The sequence below is a fragment of the Callorhinus ursinus genome, unplaced genomic scaffold (genome assembly GCF_003265705.2).
Source record: "Callorhinus ursinus isolate GAN/ISIS: 27379988/994484 unplaced genomic scaffold, GSC_fseal_2.0 scaffold16, whole genome shotgun sequence".
Classification (NCBI taxonomy): Eukaryota; Metazoa; Chordata; class Mammalia; order Carnivora; family Otariidae; genus Callorhinus; species Callorhinus ursinus.
Genome location: NW_027397078.1, coordinates 28,091,839 through 28,111,942, shown reverse-complemented (window position 1 = coordinate 28,111,942; position 20,104 = coordinate 28,091,839). Strand labels below are relative to the sequence as shown.

Below are 20,104 nucleotides of genomic sequence, written 5' to 3'. Positions count from 1 at the left end.
TGTTCCCTTACATGTGCTGTTGAAATAGAGCTTATAACTTTGGTGAATGTGGGCTTTAATGTGGCCACCATGCTCCCCAGGAACAGCATAACTTTTCTGTAACTACCTTCCCCAATACCTCAGCATTGCCAACATCAAGACTTCATTCCCATGGAGGAGGAAGAAGGCTCCTATATCCAGGGAAACAAGTCTGAGTTGCCTGGACTTCAAGAGCAAAGCTCTTTGAATACTATCTGGAATACAATAAAGTTCAGTTTTGTACCTGGGGACCTTTCCTCCCATCTCACCTTTCCAATTAACCCAATCTCCTCCTTGGGGGCTTAATATCTTCTAACCAACAGGCAGCTACCCTTGCAGCTTTTGTTACTGCCCACCTTCCGAAGCTGCCAGAGAGTTGGAACAACCACAAGTCAGACCCTTTCCATTTGGTGACACGTCTGTGTCCTCCCTATGAAAAAGGAGGCAGATTTATCTTCCTTGTGTACCTACTGGGGTTTATATACTAGACTTGGCACTATCTCCCTCTGGAGTCACCAAGCTAGATGTACTAGCAAGTGCATTATTTAGCTTAAGAAGGAACTCTGTCATCCCGCTGGTGGCACCTCATCACAGGAAGAAGCAAGCAGAGCCTCTGAGGACCTTCTGGAAGAGTGCACGTCTTCCATTGCTAAGGAGAAGAGCTGGCAGCCAGAGACAGAGGTCTTCCAGACAGGATGAAATATTCAATTTCTTACTTTAATCCTTACTTTATAATGAATATTGCTTTGTTATTATATTTCACATAAGGTGTTTTATTGTATAAAACCCCATTTTTTTGAAGGAGATTACTGGAATGGTTACTATCATTTTCAATTCTCCTAAGGAAACAAAAGAGATCTGAGGAGTCTGTTGGGAGACAATTCTCCTTGGGTCTCTTGCATTCTGCACTGGTAAGCAGAGGCTGACAGCTTTTGTTCCAAGACACCGCAGCCTGGAAAGATGGAGATAGGGCCTCCCTCAGGGAAAAAGGGCCAATTTGTTTGCTATCCAGGATATGTCTCCTCCAAGGCAAAGACTGGGTGGGTTTGCTTGTAGCCCCTGATGAGGCTTGGGTTCCTCAGCTGTGTGTGGCCACCACAGTGCTCTGCTCTGCAGCTCCCACCCTCAGGAGACTTGGGAGTAAGGGAAACACAGGAACACGATGCTCAGGCTGCCTGCTGTACCATGAGTCATAAAGGCCTTTGTCTCTGACCCAGGAGTGCCCTGTGGCAGGCCAATGTGCTAGCTTGCAAGTAATGTCAAATATCAGATACTTTACAGTTTGGTTTTTTTTTTAAAGATTTTATTTATTTATTTGACAGAGAGAGACACAGCAAAAAACGGAACACAAGCAGGGGGAGAAGCAGAGGGAGAAGCAGGCTCCCCGCTCGGCAGGGAGCCCGATGTGGGACTCGATCCCGGGACTCCAGGATCATGACCTGAGCCGAAGGCAGACGCTTAATGACTGAGCCACCCAGGCGCCCCCAGATACTTTACAGTTTTTGACAAAGAGTCCTGAGAAGGAATCTAGAAAACAGGCACTAAGTTTGGCAGGTCTTCTGTGCCCCTTCATTGGGGCCTATCACAAAAGGGTTAAACAAAACAACCTCTGTGATGCCCTCCATATTAAAATCATTCCTTTGTTTATATTCCCTTTTCTTCCTGAAGCTCCTTCTTGTTACAACTTGGTCTTGCAAATTACAAAATGAAAACTGTTAAATGATTGACTCGTCATTGTAGAACCATAAAGAATAAGCACAATGGCCAAGTCGTATTAACATGAAAAGTTCTGGTCTGCTTTTTATGTATGTAATTATGGTCCTTTTCTAAGTCCTAGAATGTACTAGTCACTTTCATAGCTCTGTGCCGTTGCTCCTGTTGCCCCTCTTAACTGGAATACTTTTCTCCTTTGTTTCTGCCTTGACAAATTCTACCCATCCTTAAATGGGCAGCTGAAATTTCATCTCTTCTTTGAAGACTTTCTTAGTATTCCCTTTTTCCCTCCATAAAAGCAGAATTATTCCTGCTCTGTGGACCCAGAATACTCTGTCCCAGTCAGTAGCACTGCGCTTAACCTGCAGTATCATAGCTGACTGTGGTGCCAATCCCCCAGCCAGTCTGCCTGCTTGCTGAGGCCCCAGAAGATGTCACATTGCTTTTGTAGCCCCAGAACCTGCAGCAGGTATACAATAAATACTGGTTGAACTGTTCCGATCTAATTATATGTATATACTATTGATACTGCCAACCAGGAAAGAAGAAAGTTGAACTACAACTGAGTTACTCAAAACTCTATTACTCTTCCATGAAGAAGAAATAGGTAACTCCTGATTTTCTAACTCCCAATTTTTTCAAAGATATTGACTATGAAAAAAAAACAAGAGTTCTAAACCACTTACTGATGCAAAAAAATGGAACACTCAAAGATGTTTCTCATTCTCCCTTGCTGTGGCCATTGCATTTCTTTTTATTATGGATTAATTCAAGCTGCCAGTCATAATTAAAGAAAGATGTCAGCTTTCAGAATCTAGAAATACAATCTCTATCACTGTAAAATACCTACTGTGAATAACCAGGTCCCATGAGCTTATTAAAATAGGTTCTTAACAGTACCAGTGAACTTGAAAGTCAAAGCACATCTCAAACCCAAGCTTACTCTACTAAACTAAGAACTGCTCACCTGTGTTTCCACCTGGGGGATCGAGAGCGTGACCGTGCCATCCTTTTACACTTGAGCCACTATCCACTTTTACACTGCAAAGAAACACAGTATTAGCAAGTTCATAGGAAGAGCCTGCAATCTGCTCTAAAATCAGTGAATACCACCAACAAAAAAGTACTTAAGTTCTCTGTGTCTGTTTCTTCATCTGTAACACTGGGATGATAATAATAGAACCCACCTTACTGGAATGTTGTGAGGATAGAATGAATTAAATCAGGGGTCAGCAACTGTGTCCTATAGAGGGCCAGAGAGTAGGCTTTCTGGGCTATTTGAGAGATAGAGTGAGAGAGAGAGAGAGCCCAAGACGGGGTAGGGTCAGGGGGAGAAGCAGACTCCCTGCTGAGCAGGGAGCCTGATGGTGGGACTTGATCCCAGGACTCCAGGACCATGACCTGAGCTGAAGGCAACTGCTTCACCAACTGAGCCACCCAGGCGCCCTGGCCATATAAGGTCTTTACCGCATCTTCTTTTTTTTTTAAATAACTCTCCAAAAATATAAAACCATTCTTGGGTGCCTGGGTGGCTCAGTTGGTTAAGCGACTGCCTTCGGCTCAGGTCATGATCCTGGAGTCCCAGGATCGAGTCCCGCATCGGGCTCCCTGCTGAGCAGGAAGTCTGCTTCTCCTTCTGACCCTCCCCCCTCTCATGCTCTATCTCATTCTCTCTCTCAAATAAATAAATAAAATATTTAAAATATATATATATATAAAACCATTCTTAATTCAAGGGCCACACAAAAACAGGCCCCCAAAGCCAAATACACTGTAGCATGATGATCCCTGAGTTGTCATGAAGAGTGCTCAGAATGGTGCCTGGCACATAGCAACTGCTAAGTAAGTGTTCCAAAAAGAGGAAATCCTTACCCAGAACTCCTCTATCTGAACCACTACTACCTTCCTGTCTTTCACCATGTACATAAATACTTCACATAATCACAGTCAAAATGTTTAGGGTTACTTGATGATACATCCTGCTTTTTAAATTGCTGGATAATAAGAATAATTTATAGTACTAAATTGCTACCTAACTTCCACCAGATAAATAAACCATAACTTGATTAAGCATGATTAAACATTAAGTTTGCTTTTGATTTTTTTTGGTAAAACAATGTCAAATAAATACATTTTAAAAGTTATGTAAACTTGATTTTTAAAATATTAAGTCTTTAAAAGAAGCTAACAGCTTTAGGAATCAAATTTTTTAAACATGTGATTAGCGTATAATCTTTTATACTAGCTATTATTTACATTTTAGTAATCCTCCTTAGTTCTGATACTATACTTAGTTCTGAACTACTATAAGTAGGTCCCAACTTACTGGCCCAAACTACTGGTGGCTTTCAAAATTATTGCCATGGATTGATAAATAATACATGGAGCCACTATGCACAGACTATAGTCTATATACTATATATATAGTACATACTATATACTATAGTATGTGTCTCATGTATTATAACCTCTATTTTGCAAATTTCTGAAGATAGCATGGTCATTGTTAAAATATAAATGGCTTCTTGGGGCGCCTGGGTGGCTCAGTCATTAAGCGTCTGCCTTCCGCTCAGGTCATGATCCCAGGGTCCTGGGATCAAGCGCCACACCAGGCTCCCTGCTCCGCGGGAGGCCTGCTTCTCCCTCTCCCATTCCTCCTGCTTGTGTTCCCTCTCTCTCTGTGTCTCTCTCTGTCAAATAAATAAATAAAATCTTAAAATAAAATAAAATAAAATAAAATAAAATATAAATGGCTTCTTGTAACTATGTAGTTTTTCCATTGACTGATACAAAAAGCACAACTATTATTATGTGGACACTTGTTTAAAAAGGGAGTCCCCATAGTCAAACATCTGCAAACTACTGTTATAATGAATTTCAGAAGAAAGTAAAAGTATGTAAGGCTAAAGGACTAGAACCACATCACTCACCAGAAGGCATTCAATTCAATTCATTTATTTATATAGTGTCTCTTTCCAAAAAGAAACTGAGGCTAGTAAGAACAATTAGTTCAGAGGTACCATGAAATTAAGACACTAACTAAAGGGGGAAATTCTCTCATTAAAACTATCAAAATGCATTTCTTCAACAAATATTACTGAGTTACTATTTGCCAGCCACTGTTCTGGGGATACAGCAATGAACAGAAATAGGGAAAAATTCCTGTGTTCTGCAGTTTATATTCTACTGAGGGAATTTATAACTTATAACTTAACTAAGGAAGCTGTGGGTATCAGTTCATATCTATGAAGCTGAACAAAAATTAAAATCCCAAGGTTGGTGAGAGGGGATGACACCAAATATTGTTGGTGATGATGAAAAAGCATAATTTTTCTGGAGGTTAATATAATTTTTCCATTTTATTCATTATTTTTATTTTTATTTTTTTAAGTAAGCTATATGCCCAACGTGGGGCTTGAACTCATGACCCCAAGATCAGAAGTTGCATACTCCATCAACTGAGCCAGCCAGGTACCCCTCCATTTTATTTTTATTTTTATTTTTTTGAAAAACAGATTTTTTGAGATATAATTCACATACCATACAATTCATTCATCTTAAGGGTACAATTCAATGTTTTTAGTATATTCACAGAGATGTACAACCAACACCACAATCTAATTTTAGAACATTTTCATCTCCTTTAAAGGAAACCCCATTAGCAGTTGCTCCCCATTCCTTCCCTCCTTTGATTAGCCCCTGACAACCACTAATCTACTTTCTCTTTCTATGGATTTGCCTATTCTGGACCTTTCATATAAATGGACTCATACAATATATATTTTGTGACTGGATTCTTTCCCTTACCATAATGTTTTCAAGGGTCATCCCTGTTTTACCATGTATCAGCACTTCATTCTTTTTATGGCACATTTTATTTATTTATTCCTCTCCCAGTGGACATTTGGGTTATTTCTATAGTTTTGGTTATTATGAATAATGCTGCTATGAACATTTGTGTATCCGTTTTTGTATGAATGTATGTTTCTACTTCTCTTGGGTATATACCTAGAAGTGGAATTGCTGGGTCATATGATAACTCTATGCTTAACTTTTATTATTATTATTTTTTTAAGTAGGCACCATACCCAGCATGGAGCCTAACATGGAGCTTGAACTTACGACCTTGAGATCAAGACCTGAGCTGAGATCAAGAGTCAGATGCTTAACCAACTGAGCCACCCAGGAGCCCCTATGTTTAACTTTTAGAGACACTGCCAAACTTTTCCAAAGCAGCTACGCCATTTTATATTCCCACCAGCAATGTATGAGGGTTCCCATTTTTCCACATCCTCACCAACATTTGCTATTGTCTGCCTTTCTGATTATAGCCATTCTAGTGGGCTGATGTGGTACTTCATAGTTTTGATTTGCATTTCCCTAATGATGGTTAATCTTGAAATATGTAAGAAATTATGAAACTAATCATGCCTTTCTTTTAATCTAATAATTTCAGTTTAAACTTACTACTCTAAGCAATAATTTAAAAGGAAAAAATCAGCTATATATACTAAGATGTTTAATATTAGCTTTATTTATAATAGGAAAGGAAAAAAAAAAAACCACCCAAACTAGTTATAACCCTAATGCCCAGGAAACAATAAAAGATTAAACAAATTTAAAACATATGTATCTAGGGGCACCTGGGTGGCTCAGTTAGTTAAGCTTCTGACTTCGGCTCAGGTCATGATCCCAGGGTCCTGGGATGGAGCCCTGCGTCAGGTCCCTGATCAGCGAGGAGTCTGCTTCTCCCTCTCCCTCTACCCCGCCCCCTGCTCGTGCGTGCGTGCTCTCTCTCTCAAATAAATAAGATCTTTAAAAAAACACATATATTGGGGCACCTGGGTGGCTCAGCCATTAAGCATCTGCCTTCCGCTCGGGTCATGATCCCAGGGTCCTGGGATCGAGCCCCACATCGGGCTCCCTGCTCTGTGGGAAGCCTGCTTCTCCCTCTCCAACTCCCCCTGCTTGTGTTTCCTCTCTCGCTGTGTCTCTCTCTGTCAGGTAAATAAATAAAAATCTTTAAAAAAGAATAAAAATAAAAAAACACATGTATCTAGTCACTTCCTACCTTTCTCTCAGCCTTATGTATGTCTTTTCCCCCACATAGCCTACTAGCCCTCCACACCACACTACTTGCTTTTCCCTGATCAGGCCATGCCCCCACCCCACACACACAGATGGCCTTCTCTCACTCTACTTGACAGATCTCTATTCTCTCAGGACTGTTTGACCATGATCTCCCCCGGGACTCTTTCCTTGACTATCCTACTTTCCCCGAGTTTCTTTCTTCTTGGGAATTCTGGGTTTATTCTGAGATTATTTGAATACATTATGATTATTTGTTTAAATAACTCTATTTGTTTCAATAAATAAAAGACTCCAGACAACTTATCACAGAACACAAAACTCTAATGACCTATGGTCATAAGATGTGGAACAATAAGGACTCTCATACACTGCTAGGGAGTGTACATGAGTATTAACCAGTTTGGAAGGAATTGACAGTACCCATTCAAATAAATAAATAAAATCTTTTTTTTAAGTATTACTCAGAATATTTTCCTTTAATATATTAAAATTACCTTTATTAAAATTCAAACTATTCACTTGAAAATGGGTGAATTTTATTGCATATAAATTATACCTCAGGGGCGCCTGGGTGGCTCAGTCGTTAAGCGTCTGCCTTCGGCTCAGGTCATGATCCCGGGGTCCTGGGATCAAGCCCCACATCGGGCTCCCCGCTCAGCGGGAAGCCTGCTTCTCCCTCTCCCACTCCCCCTGCTTGTGTTCCTGCTCTCACTATCTCTCTATCAAATAAATAAATAAAATCTTAACAAAAAAATTATACCTCAAAGCTGTAAAAAAGTTCTTTCGGGTGATGAAAACACTCTGAAATTAGATATTATGAAGATGGTTGCACAACTCTGTGAACATACTAAAAACCATTGAATTGCACACTTATTTAAACTTGTAATTTACATCTCAATAAAACTTTTTTAAAAAGTTAACTTTGGCGGGGGCGCCTGGGTGGCTCAGTTGATTAAGCGACTGCCTTTGGCTCAGGTCATGATCCTGGAGTCCCGGGATCGAGTCCCACATCGGGCTCCCTGCTCAGCAGGGAGTCAGCTTCTCCCTCTGACTCTTCTCCCCTCTCATGCTCTCTCTATCTCATTCTCTCTCTCAAACAAATAAATAAAATCTTTAAAAAAAAAAGTTAACTTTGGGGGCACCTGAGTGGCTCAGTCGTTAAGCGTCTGCCTTCGGCTCAGGTCATGATCCCAGGGTCCTGGGATCGAGCCCCGCATCGGGCTCCCTGCTCAGCGGGAAACCTGCTTCTCCCTCTCCCACTCCCTCTGCTTGTGTTCCCTCTCTCGCTGTGTCTCTCTCTGTCAAATAAATAAATAAAATCTTTAAAAAAGAATAAATAAATAAATAAATAAAAAGTTAACTTTGTTTGCAGTTGCTTAGTGAACATCAGCTAGTAATGAAAAGTACTGGTTCAGGGGCTTAATGGATAAGAGAGGAGGAGAGTTCATTTAAAAACATAGAGTAAAAACCTAAGAGTGGTTTTTACTTTTTAAAGGGTTGTTGTTGTTGTTGGAGGTGGGGGGGGAGGAGGAGGAGAATACGTAACAGAAACTGTCTGTGGAGCACAAAGCCTAAATATTTACTATCTGGTCCTTTACAGAAAAATTTTGCCAGTCTCTGATTTAAAGTAATTTATTTGTGACTAGCAAAATTAATAAAAGGAGCCAGCTTCAGGACACAAAGAGAGAAAAGACCGAAATATCAACAGGGTTTGTGACCAGGGAGAAGGAGATGTCAATAACAGTAGATAAATTGGTTTATACCGCTACTTCAGAGTGAACTGTACAGGACCAGGGGTAGTGAATGAACCCCTCTGCCCTTAAACACAGAAAGATGACTAGACAGCAAGGACCTACACTCCCAGGAAGATGCTGAAGAGGATGCTGGTGCCAAAAGAGGCCATGACTACCAGGACAGCACTGGTCACATCCCCTGACTCAAGTGAAAGACCCAGCTCCAGCAATTCTCCTCTTCCTCCCACAACACTTCCCCTCTTCAGTAGATCCTTCCCATCACCATACAAACCTTCCTCTTGTGAAGCTCCCAACTCTCCAGAAGCACACCCTCCTGGGGCTACCACCTTCTCATTCCATTTATAACCAACATATATTCCTCAAAGGGCTGCGTGTATACCATAATCATTCTCTCCGATTCTTGCTTGGCCCCTCACCAATATGGCCTTCTAATCTACCACTGCACCAAACTGCTCTAGTCAAAATCACTAATCAAATCCATGTCACTAAATCCAATGGAGATTTCTCCTCCTTATCCTGGACCTATCAGTAGCACTTGCTAATCATACCTTCCTTCCAAAAACATTTTCTTCACTTGAATTACAGAATACTACATTTTCCTGGTTTTCCTCCTACCTCTAACAATTCCTTCTGTCTCCTTTGCTGGTTTCTCCTCATCTCTCCCTTCACCACTCTGACCCCTAAATAGTGAAGCCAGCTGTCCTCTAAATAGTGACTTCAGTCTTTGGTCCTCTCATTGTTTACACTCTTTCCCCAGTCTACACCATGGCTTTAAATACTCTTTATAAACTAAAAACCCCCAAATTTATATCTCTAGCCCTCGCCTAGCCTCTGTACTGCAGTCTTACATATCCAACAACCTACTGGATTCTGTAAACATGTCCAAGAGCAAACTCCTGACTTCCCTCCAAAATCTGCTCCTCCTATGGTCTCTGTCCCACCTCGGTAAATGGCAGCTCTATCCTTTGAGTTTACAATAAAAAGGAAACATAAATGTCCAATAAACTGAAAAGATACTCAACCATACCTAATCAGGAAGATAAAATTAAAACAATAAGATACCATTTCATACTCATGAGATTTGCAAAATTTTTAAAGTCTAATGATTTCCATGAGTTTACAAGAAAGTTAAAAAAGAGAATTCCTCAACTGAGGAAAATTCCTCCCCCAAAAAACAGGAAGCAGAAGAAAACTCTAAGTCTATACTCCAAGCAGAATTAGATATCTCCAAAAGCATTTAAGGATATATTTTTTAAAGACCTCACGCTGAATCAGAAACTTAAAAACTAAGAACAGAAATAAATTTAAAAAAAAAGGAGTGAAATGACAGAAGAAAAGTTAACTGAACTCAGAGAAAAAAATGGGAGAAAAAAAGACTAAATTATCTCAGAAATGAAGATAAATTACAAGGTATCCAAGGGAGAATAAACTCAAATGAAAATTTACTAAGGGACATCGAAGAAAAGCAGGAAAACAACAACAAAAAAATGAAAATGACAATGAGTAAGTGTGTGAGTGAGTGAGTGAGACAGAGATTGAGTCAGAGTGAAAGCAGTAGAACTAGAAGACAGGTAAAGAAGGAATAATATTTGTATTAGTGTAGTCTCTAAGAAGAAAAATGAAACAATGGAAATAAACTAATACTGAAACTAAAATTCAGGAAAAATTTCCAGGGGTGCCTAGGTGGTTCAGTCACTTAAGCATCCGACTCTTGATATTGGTTCAGATCATAATCTCAGGGTTGTGAGATTGGGCCCCATGTCGGGCTACATGCTGGGCATGGAGTCTGCTTAAGATTCTCTCTCCCTCTCGCTCTGCCCCTCCCTCACTGCTCATGCTCTATCGAAAGAAAGAAAAGAAAAGAAAAGAAAAGAAAAGAGAAAAGAAAAGAAAAGAAAGGAAAAGAAAAGAAAAGAAAAGAAAAGAAAGAAAGAAAGAAAACGTTTCAGAAATGGAAAAATACCGGGATGCCTGGGTGGCTCAGTCGGTTAAGCGGCTGCCTTCAGCTCAGGTCATGATCCCAGGATCCTGGGATTGAGTCCCACATCAGGCTCCCTGCTCAACGGGGACCCTGCTTCTCCCTCTGCCTGCTGCTCTCCTGCTTGTGCTCTGTCTCTCTCTCTGACAAATAAATAAATAAAATCTTAAAAAAAAAAAAGAAATGGAAAAATACCTGAATCTATACAATGAAGGGCTCACTAGATACCTGGGAAAATTAACCTAAAACAATCAACTCTGAAACGTAGCCTAGTAAAAACTATTTGATTTCAAAGATAAAGATAAAATCCTCAGGGTGCCTGACTGGCTCAGTCCGTTAAGCATCTGACTCTTGGTTTCAGCCCCTGTTATGATCTCAGGGTCATGGGATCAAGCCCTGCATAGGGCTCTGCACTGGGCGTGGAGTCTGCTTGAGATTCTCTCTCCCTCTGCCCCCCCCCCACCGGGTCATGCTCTCGCACACTCTCTCTCAAATAAATAAGTAAACAAAATCTTTAAAAAAAGATAAAATCCTCAAGATCTCTAGGTAAAAAGAATAAATAACTTATAAATCCAAAAGAAAACTAACAAAGCAAGGCAACAATGGGTCATCATTTAGTATAAAAAAATAAAATAAAATCAGTGAAACTAAGTGTGAACCAAGGATTTTATATCAGTCAAGCTGTCCTTCAAATATCAAAGCTAAAGAAAAAAAGTTTTCAGCATACAAGAACATAAGGGAATTTCTGTTCTTAACTAGCCCTTTCTGAGAAATCTACCACTAGATAGAGGATGAGTTTCATCCAATCAAATTATGAGTGAGAAAATGTCAGTAAAGGACCAATGGTGAGCATTAAAAAATATGTAAGTGTACATATAAGACATTAAAAGAAAGAGGAGGAGAAAGGTGAAAGACTAATGTAAAACTGTGACAAAGTAGAAAAACTACAACTAAAAAATGGGAGAAGAAGGGACAGGAAAAGAAAATAATGGTAAAAGTTCAATGTTGTATAGGCAATAGATGGGTTTAAGGCATCCTGAGGGGGGAAACCTGATAAATCAGATATTAGGAGGTTAGACAAATCAACACACAGTGCTGGGACAACTGCATATCCACAAGTTCAACCCTACCTCACACCATATGCAAAAATTAACTGAAAATGGATCAAAGACCTAAATGTGAGAGCTAAAACTGTAAGAGGAAAACATAAAGGTAAATATCTTTGTGACCTTAGATCAGATATTACATTAAAAACACAGGCAACAGGAGAAAAAATAGATAAATCAGGCATCATCAAAATTTAAAACATTTACACTGTAAAGGATACTATCAAAAAAGCAAAAGGGAAACCCACAGAATGGGAGAAAATTTTTTGCAAATCATATCTGATAAAGGATTGTATCTAGAATATACAAAAAAAAAAAACCCTCTTACAATTCAATAATAAAAGACAACCCAATTAAGAAATGGGCAACGGAGCTGAATCAACATTTCTCCAGAGAAGGTATACAGATGCCCAATAAACACATAAAAAGATGTTCAACATCATCAATCATTAGGGAGATGCAAATCAAAATCATGAGATACCACTTCACACCAACTAGATAGCTGTAACAAGTGCGGAAAGGATGGAGAGATAAGGGAAGCCTCATACATTGCTAGGGGGAATGTAAAATGATGTGGCAGCTTGGGAAAACAGTCTGGCAGTTCCTTACAAAATTAAACACAGAGGGGCGCCTGGGTGGCCCAGTCGGTTGAGCATCCAACTCTTGGTTTTAGCTCAGGTCATGATCTCAGGGTGGTGGGATAGATCCCTGTGTTGGGCTCTGCTCTCAGCACGGAGTCGGCTTGTCCCTTTCCCTCTGCTCTTCCCTCCACTCGTGCTCTCTTGCTCTCTCCCTCCCTGCCTCCCACTCTCTCTCAAATAAATAAATAAAATCTAAAAATAAATCTTAAAAAAGAATTAAACAGGGGCACCTGGGGGACACAGTCGGGGGGGGGCGTCCAACTCTTGGTTTTGGCTCAGGTCGTGAACTCAGGGTCATGAGATCAAGCCCCGTGTAAGGCTCTGCGCTCAGTGTGGAGTCTGCTTGGGATTCTCTCTCCCTCTGCCTGTGCCCCTCCCACTCATGCTCGCTCTCTCTCTCTCTCGCTCTCTCAAAAACTAAATAAATAAATCTTTAAAAAAATTAAACGGAGTTACCATATGACCCAGCAATTCTACTCCTACATATATAACCAAATAAAAATGTCCACACAAAAACTTGTACACAAATATTCATAGCAGCATTAGTCATAATAGCTAAAAAGTAGAAACAATTCTACTGCCCATTTAGAGATAAGTGAATAAACAAAATGTGGTATACCCATACAAATGAACATTATTTGGCCATAAAAAGGAATGAAGTACTAACACATGGTCCAACAGGAATGAATCTTGAAATCGTTATGCTAAGGGAAGGAAGCCAGTTACAAAAGACCACATATTGTATGATTCTATTTATATGAAAGGTTCCAAATAGACAAATCCACAGAAATAGAAAGCAGACTTGTGGTTGCCTGGGTGGGGCAGTGGGGCGGTGGGGCGGCGGGGTACTGGGGAGCATAGACACAGGGTTTCTTTGGGGGATGATGAATATGTTTTAAAACTGGACCATGGTGATGGCTGCACAACTCTGCATATACCAAAAAACACTGAGTTGCACACTTTTCAATGGGTGAATTGTGTGGTATGTTAATTATATCTCAGTAAAGACATTATCAAAAAGAAAAAAAATCAACTGACAAAAATTTCGTACTAAATAGGAACCCAGCAGTTACAAATGCAAAGAATTCCCCAGGAAAGCCTTTGCAACAAAGAAGCCACAATCTCAGCACAAAACTGGACAGAGTTAGAGCCCACAGAACATGAGCGTGACCAGCAAATCAGAGGAAGCCAGACCTGAGGAGACCAGAACATGGATTAATGCTCTTGGCTACAGGGGCTAGGTGTTACCATCAATTTTTCAATAGAAGGACCTAGAAGAGGATAAAGAATCTCACTGCTGCCTATCATTAACCTACTATGATTTCATGAATACAATGTATTTTTTTTCACACACACAAAAGTTTAAATAAACAACCAGGGGAGTAAGGGCATTTATAAAGGTATAAGGACAAAGGTCAACCATAAGAACAAAAATACAAGCTTTCCTAAATACCACCCCCCCAATTTTTTAAATAAAAGAGCAAAAAATACACCTCACAGCCAAAGAAACAGCAAATATAACAAAATATTATGATAGAGTTGAGGTCAAATATATTAGTCCTAACAGTAAATGTGAATGGGCTTAACTCACCTATTAAGATAAAAAGTTTCAATCTGGCTTGCAAAACAAAACTCAAGGAGTTGTACAAGACACATCTAAAACAAAGTGATGTTGAAACATTAAAAATGAAAGGATGGCCAAAGTATACCGGGCAATTGGTAACAAAAAGGGAGGAGGGTGGCATTTCTGGGATCAGGCAAAGAATTCAAGTCCTAAAGCATTCATCATGACCACACACAAAAAAAAAAAGAGAGAGCGAGAGAGACACTTGTTAATGCTGAAAGTCACAATCCATGATTTAGACAGAACACATTAAAATACACATATTCACATGAATATAACACAGCAACCACCTTTATGAAACAAAAACTACTTGAGATGCAAGGGACACAGAAACACATTAATAACAGGAGACTTTATGCACTCTGAGTGGTATATTAGACAATTCAGTAGTCGAGAAATAAGGAGATAGAAGATCTAAACAGCATAATCAAGAGTAAATCTTAAGGATATTTATCAAACTCTACACTCTGATACTAGAGAATATACATTCTTATCTCATGCCCAAGCCACAGTCACCAAAAGTACTCACATATTACGTCACAAAGAAAACATCAGGAGTGCCATGAAATAGAAGTATTACAAATATCCTCTGATCATAATGTAATAAAACTAGAATTTACTAATAAAAATAAAAGCTCTTCCACCTAGAAATTTAAAAACCTCCTATTAAATGAGTATCTTATAACTGAAATTATAGATTTTTGAAGAAATAATGACAACGAGAACACTACATATCACATTCCATGGGATACATTTAAAGCAGTGATCAAAGGAAAATTTGTTGCTCTAAACATATTTATCAATAAAAATGAAGTAATATAAATTCATTTCCAAGGTTAAAAAAAATAACAAGGTAAACCAAAAGAAAGCACAAGGAAGGAAATAAAGATAAAAACAGAGGAAGTGTTCAAAAACTAATGATGTAATGTATGGTGATTAACATACATTAACAATAAAAAAATTTAAAAAAAACAGGAAGTGAATGAGACAGAGAACAGAAAACTAGATCTGAGTAATAATATAAAATTCTGTAGGGGCGCCTGGGTGGCTCAGTTGGTTAAGCGACTGCCTTCGGCTCAGGTCATGATCCTGGAGTCCCTGGATCGAGTCCCACATCGGGCTCCCTGCTCAGCAGGGAGTCTGCTTCTCCCTCTGACCCTCTTCCCTCTCATGCTCTCTGTCTCTCATTCTCTCTTTCTCAAATAAATAAATAAAATCTTTAAAAAAAATAAAAAATAAAAATAAAATTCTGTAGTTTTTGAAAAAAATTAAAATAGATAAACCACTATAAAATGTGATTAAGAAAAAGGGGAAAACACAAATATACAAAAATAAGAGAGAGTGAGGGAGAAAGCAACCACTGAAATAGAAGAAAATTTTTTAAATCATGAGAGATTACTGTGTAGCTCTCCACCTAATGAATTTGGGAAAAGCCAGACAATAGAGATAATTTGCTAGAAAAATACAAACTACCAAAACTGACCCCATTATAGTTATAAAGCTTAAACAGCTAAGCAAAATAAGTCAATCAGAGAAAGACAAATACCATATGATTTCACTCATATCTGGAACTTAGGAAACAAAACAGATGAACATATGGGAAGCAAGAAAAAAGGAGAGAGAGGGAAGGAAACCATAAGAGCCTCTTAACGATAGAGAACAGAGGGTTGATGGAGGGAGGTGGGTGGAGGATGGTCTAGATGGGTGATGGGTATTGAGGGCACTTGTTGTGATGAGCACCACATGTAAGTGATAAATCACGAAATTCTATACCCGAAACAAAAAATAAATAAATGAATAAACCCTAGTTTTTACAGCTAAAAAAAAGAAAAAAGAGAAAAGAAAGCTTAAACAGACCAATTTTCATAGAAGAAATAAAGTTATTAAGGAAATATCCCTGAAAAACCAGCAGGCCCAGATGGTTTCACAGGAGAACTCTACCAAACCTTCAAACACCAGACAGCCTCAGTGCTCTATAAATCATTCCAGACCTGGTGTATCATGAGAAGGATCAAGCCTATAGGAACATCAACCTTTCAAGGAAGATGAACCAGCCAAGGGGACAGAGAAAGAACATCCTCTGAGGAAGGAGGGACGCCTAGAGCATGGAATCTCATAAATTAAAGAATACTTCAAGAAAGGAGACTTTCATGACAAAAGCTGCATAGAGGTCCAATAAAAGGAATAAAAAAGGCTTCAGGACTAAGTGGAAGATAAGGAGCCTAAGGCAGCCAATTATTAATGACTCCTTCTTGGGACACCCGACTCAGTCGGTGCACCATGCAACTCTTGATTTCAGGGTTGCCAAGTGCAATGTTGGGTGCAGAGATTTAAAAAAAAAATCTTAAAACACACACACACACACACACACACACACACACACACACACACAACAAAAAAAAAACCCAACTTCTTCTAACAGGCTGACTGGAAAAGGAGGAAGAAACTGGGTTGTGGCTGGGTGACAGGGGTCTAGGGAGTAGGTTTATTGTTGATAAGGAGGGACTATGTGCCTGGCCCTGGGGATATAATATAGAATGACAGTCATAGTAGAGATGAACCTGTGTCCAATTAGTTCAGTTTCCTTTGATTCCTTAATAAAACTCCAAATAATGTAGTCAATTTCTCTCACTATCCCACATTTACATATTTCCTTCTTCAACGGTCCACACTAAATTTTTATCAGCAGTCATATTTTATGTTAATTTAGAAAACATTACTAAGTACCAATGACTAGTAGTGGGGAAGCACACAAAGTTGCAATAGACCTAGTTTCTTTCCTCAAGATGCTAAGTTTTCAGTGGATAAGAAGGACCACGGGAGTGTAGTACTTCCGGGTTCACTGAGTGTCTGGCAAATAATATCTCATTTAATCCTCACAACAAACTCTGAGGAAGCTGGAATTAACCTCCATTTTATAGGTGAAAAAAACAAGCCTCAAAAAGGCTAACCAATCTGCCCCAGGTGAAGGACCTGAAACCAGAATCCAAATTCTCAGACTCAAATACTAACACTTCCCCAACTCGCAATTCCTACCTTGAGAAAGATGACCCTGAAGAGACTGCCTGGTCATCTCTGCAGATGCTCGGTCAGCAGAATTGGACTTGAGGGTATACTTCAGAATAGTTGACATCCTGCATCACGTCTAAATTTGGAAAGCAGCTTTTCTGCCCTCTAGCTGCCTGAACATTCTGTAGCTGTAGGGTACAAAGACTATGTTTTATTTATCATGATCTCAAGGATTGTGTTTTATTTAGCTTTACATTTGTCCCCCTCAGCTTTACGTATAATGCCTTTAAATATTTGCTCCTTCAGTATTTGTGCAGATTCATTCATTCACCTAATTTCATAACTCTGATAGCATTCTGAATATAATCTAGGACAGAATTTTAAAAAAACTTCAAATTTAAGAAGTGAAAGAGTATGGGGCAAAGGGTATCACAGAATGGCTTTTTTGAATTCAGAAATTTACTTTAAAAAAATCAAGATGCTTTTGTGCTCTGAAATTTTTACAATATGGCAATAACTGGCAACAGGACAAAGTATGTTTAAATATACCTTCCATAAATGTCCTATTTGACCCTTAAATAACCACCCTATAAAAAAAGGTAAGGCAAGTGCACTATAATATCTAGTTTAGAGTTGAGGAAATTGTCCCTTAGAAAAGGTAAGTGATTTGTGCAGGGAATCAGAGATACTGGAATTCAAGGAAGTCCTGAGTTCAAATCTCCTGTTCATTCTATGATGCCTTTGCCTCACATGGATAACACTTCTTTACTAAACTGGTAAAAGTGGAATAAAAGATGAGAAACTGAATTGCTATCAACAAATTAAAAAAAGTGATAGCTAGAGAATGATAATGGTACCTGGTTGGAGAGAAGAACAGAAATGGCCCAAAAGTGATCCTGTAGAAATCCTTTAAATGCTGCCTTTTGCTAGGGTGTAGAAAAAGACACTCACAGATTGTTGGTGGGAGTGCAAAATAGCACATTCTTTCCAGAGGGAAACTGAGCAATTTACATTTTAAAAAAAACAAACCCAACAATTCTATCATCTAGGAATGTACACTAAGAAGTAATGATGGGTGTGCAGATTTTACATTTTTTCAACAATGTATTTAAGTAATGAAAAATGGAATAACCAATTAAATAAATTATGAGAGCCATGCAATGGCATGCTATGAAGTCAGGGGAAAAAATGGTTACAAAAGAGAATCCACTTTAGAAAAATCCATACATTCATCTCTGCACAGAAAGAGAATGGAAATGTATACCCAGTAACCATATTCATAATGGTTACTTGGATTGGTGAAACAGTGTATCTTCTTCATCATGGTTTTGCATATGTTAGAAATTTTGTAAATAAATGTGTTACCAAATGTTTCTATATAAAAATATTTCTAATAAGACCTTTAAAGGGGGAGGGCTGTGAAACAACAGCAGGGGCTTTCAAAAGATCATTTTAGTAGCCATTTTAAAAGTACCGTTAAAAAAATAACATTTAATAAACATTAGCATATCATAACAATTAAAATACCATTGAAAAATAAAGCTCTCATTATGAATCTCCACCAAAATCTTTCCTTTCCAAATTCCAGTCTCATTCATCCCAGTTCTCATTCAGAAAAATGCTAAAACGGTTGCTGGGCCAGAAGTCAGACAGACCTTCCTGATTTCTACCTGTAGTTTTTACTTTGTTCCAGAAAAGAAAAGCAATCACATAGGAGACAGCTCAAAAAGCACCTTGGCAGGAAAATATTTGGGAGAATAAGTTTCTCTCCCATTTCTTTTCCTCCTGACTTACCGACAGGACAATCCTGACAGTGACCGGCCCAGCTTCTTAATACATCCTAGAAAAGCACAAGATGAGCCAATTTTCAAGATACGTTTCTGAAAACACAAGTTTTACTTTGCAACGCAGGATAAAGAGCATCCTTCACGACTCATTCTGGACGTTACCAGAAGAAGATGCCGCTGCGTGGCCGGAGAGCCTCCGGAAGACAAAGCAAGGGTCTCCTCGGCTCGGGTCCCGCAGGCTACGCGTCCGGGTTCGCCCCAGGGACAAGGGAACGGTCCCTGAACACCAACCCTCTGTCCCCATGACAGTCGCTCCGAACCGCCGGGGCCGCAGACTGCCGGACGACGGGGGAAGGATCAGAGCCACGGCAGCAGGTGCCCGGGTCGCCGCGCCAGTGGCCTGAAGCGGTGGGAGGGGCGAGGTCCCCCGGGAGCCCGAGACCAGCTTGCGCATCCTCCCCACCGCCCCACCCGTCGTGGCACCCGCCGCCCCAAGACCGCCCCTCCCGGGCGACGGACACGCCCTCCCTGCGGGCCGGAGCCTCCTCGCCCCGCCTGCCCCCCGGGGCCGCTCACCCGGCCGGGAAGTCCCTGCCGCCGCCGCCAGCCCGGCCGCCGCCAGCCCCTTGGGCCTCGCCCCTCACGCGGCCACCGCCTCCCACAGCAGAGGTACCGCGGCTACCACCGCCGGGCCACGGGACCCGGAACCACTTCCTTCCGGAACCGCCTCGCCCCGCCCCCGCTCTGGTCCCGCCCACTGTCCGCGGCCTCGCGCTGGCCGGCTCCCCCACCGACCCCTGCTCTCAACTCCTTCGCAGGGAGGGTGCCCCGCCTGGACTGCTCCGGCCAGAGCGCCTGCGCCCTCTGCCGGCCGTTCCCACCTCTGCCGCTCTGTCCAGGGCGCATGGGCTGTCTGCGGCCAGTCCCCTGGGAAAGAAGCAATGCACGAGGCGTTCCAGGTCCTGCGATCCTGGGATCCTGGATGTTGGAGCTCATCCCTCAGCCAAAGACAGGAGCTTGGTCCCATGGGCCTTCCACAAATTAAGTTTCTACCCAGAAAACGAAACCTCCGCTCTGGACCTCCCAAATAGGTTAACAGTGCCAACATCTCCCCACCATCCAATTCAAAATACTCACTTTTGTCTGCTCTCTTGATTTCTCTCTTCCCCCACTCCATCCACCAGCCCCAAAGGTAGTATATCCTCACTCTTGGAGCTTTCTCACTAGACACTTTGATATACTTTTTACTCCCTGCAAGATTTCTCTTTCAGAGTCCACCTCATCTAGTAGTATCACCTTTTACCCTCCCTTGTCACTGCCAGCTGATTGCATTAGAATTTTCCTCTCCATCTAAACTGAATTACAGCCATCATCCCAATGAGT

The 20,104-nt window shown here is 40.5% G+C and overlaps 1 protein-coding gene across 10 annotated transcripts in view; it reads right to left on the bottom strand.

The window, feature by feature from the left end:
- Positions 1-19,426, bottom strand: part of BCLAF3 (BCLAF1 and THRAP3 family member 3) — a 60,819-nt gene extending 41,393 nt beyond the window's left edge. For all 10 annotated transcript variants that reach the window (XR_012381047.1, XR_012381048.1, XR_012381050.1 and 7 more), the window contains exons 1-4: positions 19,298-19,426; positions 18,729-18,774; positions 16,962-17,122; positions 2,699-2,772 (exon numbers count right to left, since the gene is read on the bottom strand). Coding sequence is in view for 6 of the 10 variants with exons in the window: in XM_025857665.2 (XP_025713450.1) it covers positions 2,699-2,739 (41 nt within the window). In the remaining 4 variants the exon portion in view is untranslated. The remainder of the gene's footprint in view (positions 1-2,698; positions 2,773-16,961; positions 17,123-18,728; positions 18,775-19,297) is intronic.
- Positions 19,427-20,104: the final 678 nt, after the last annotated feature.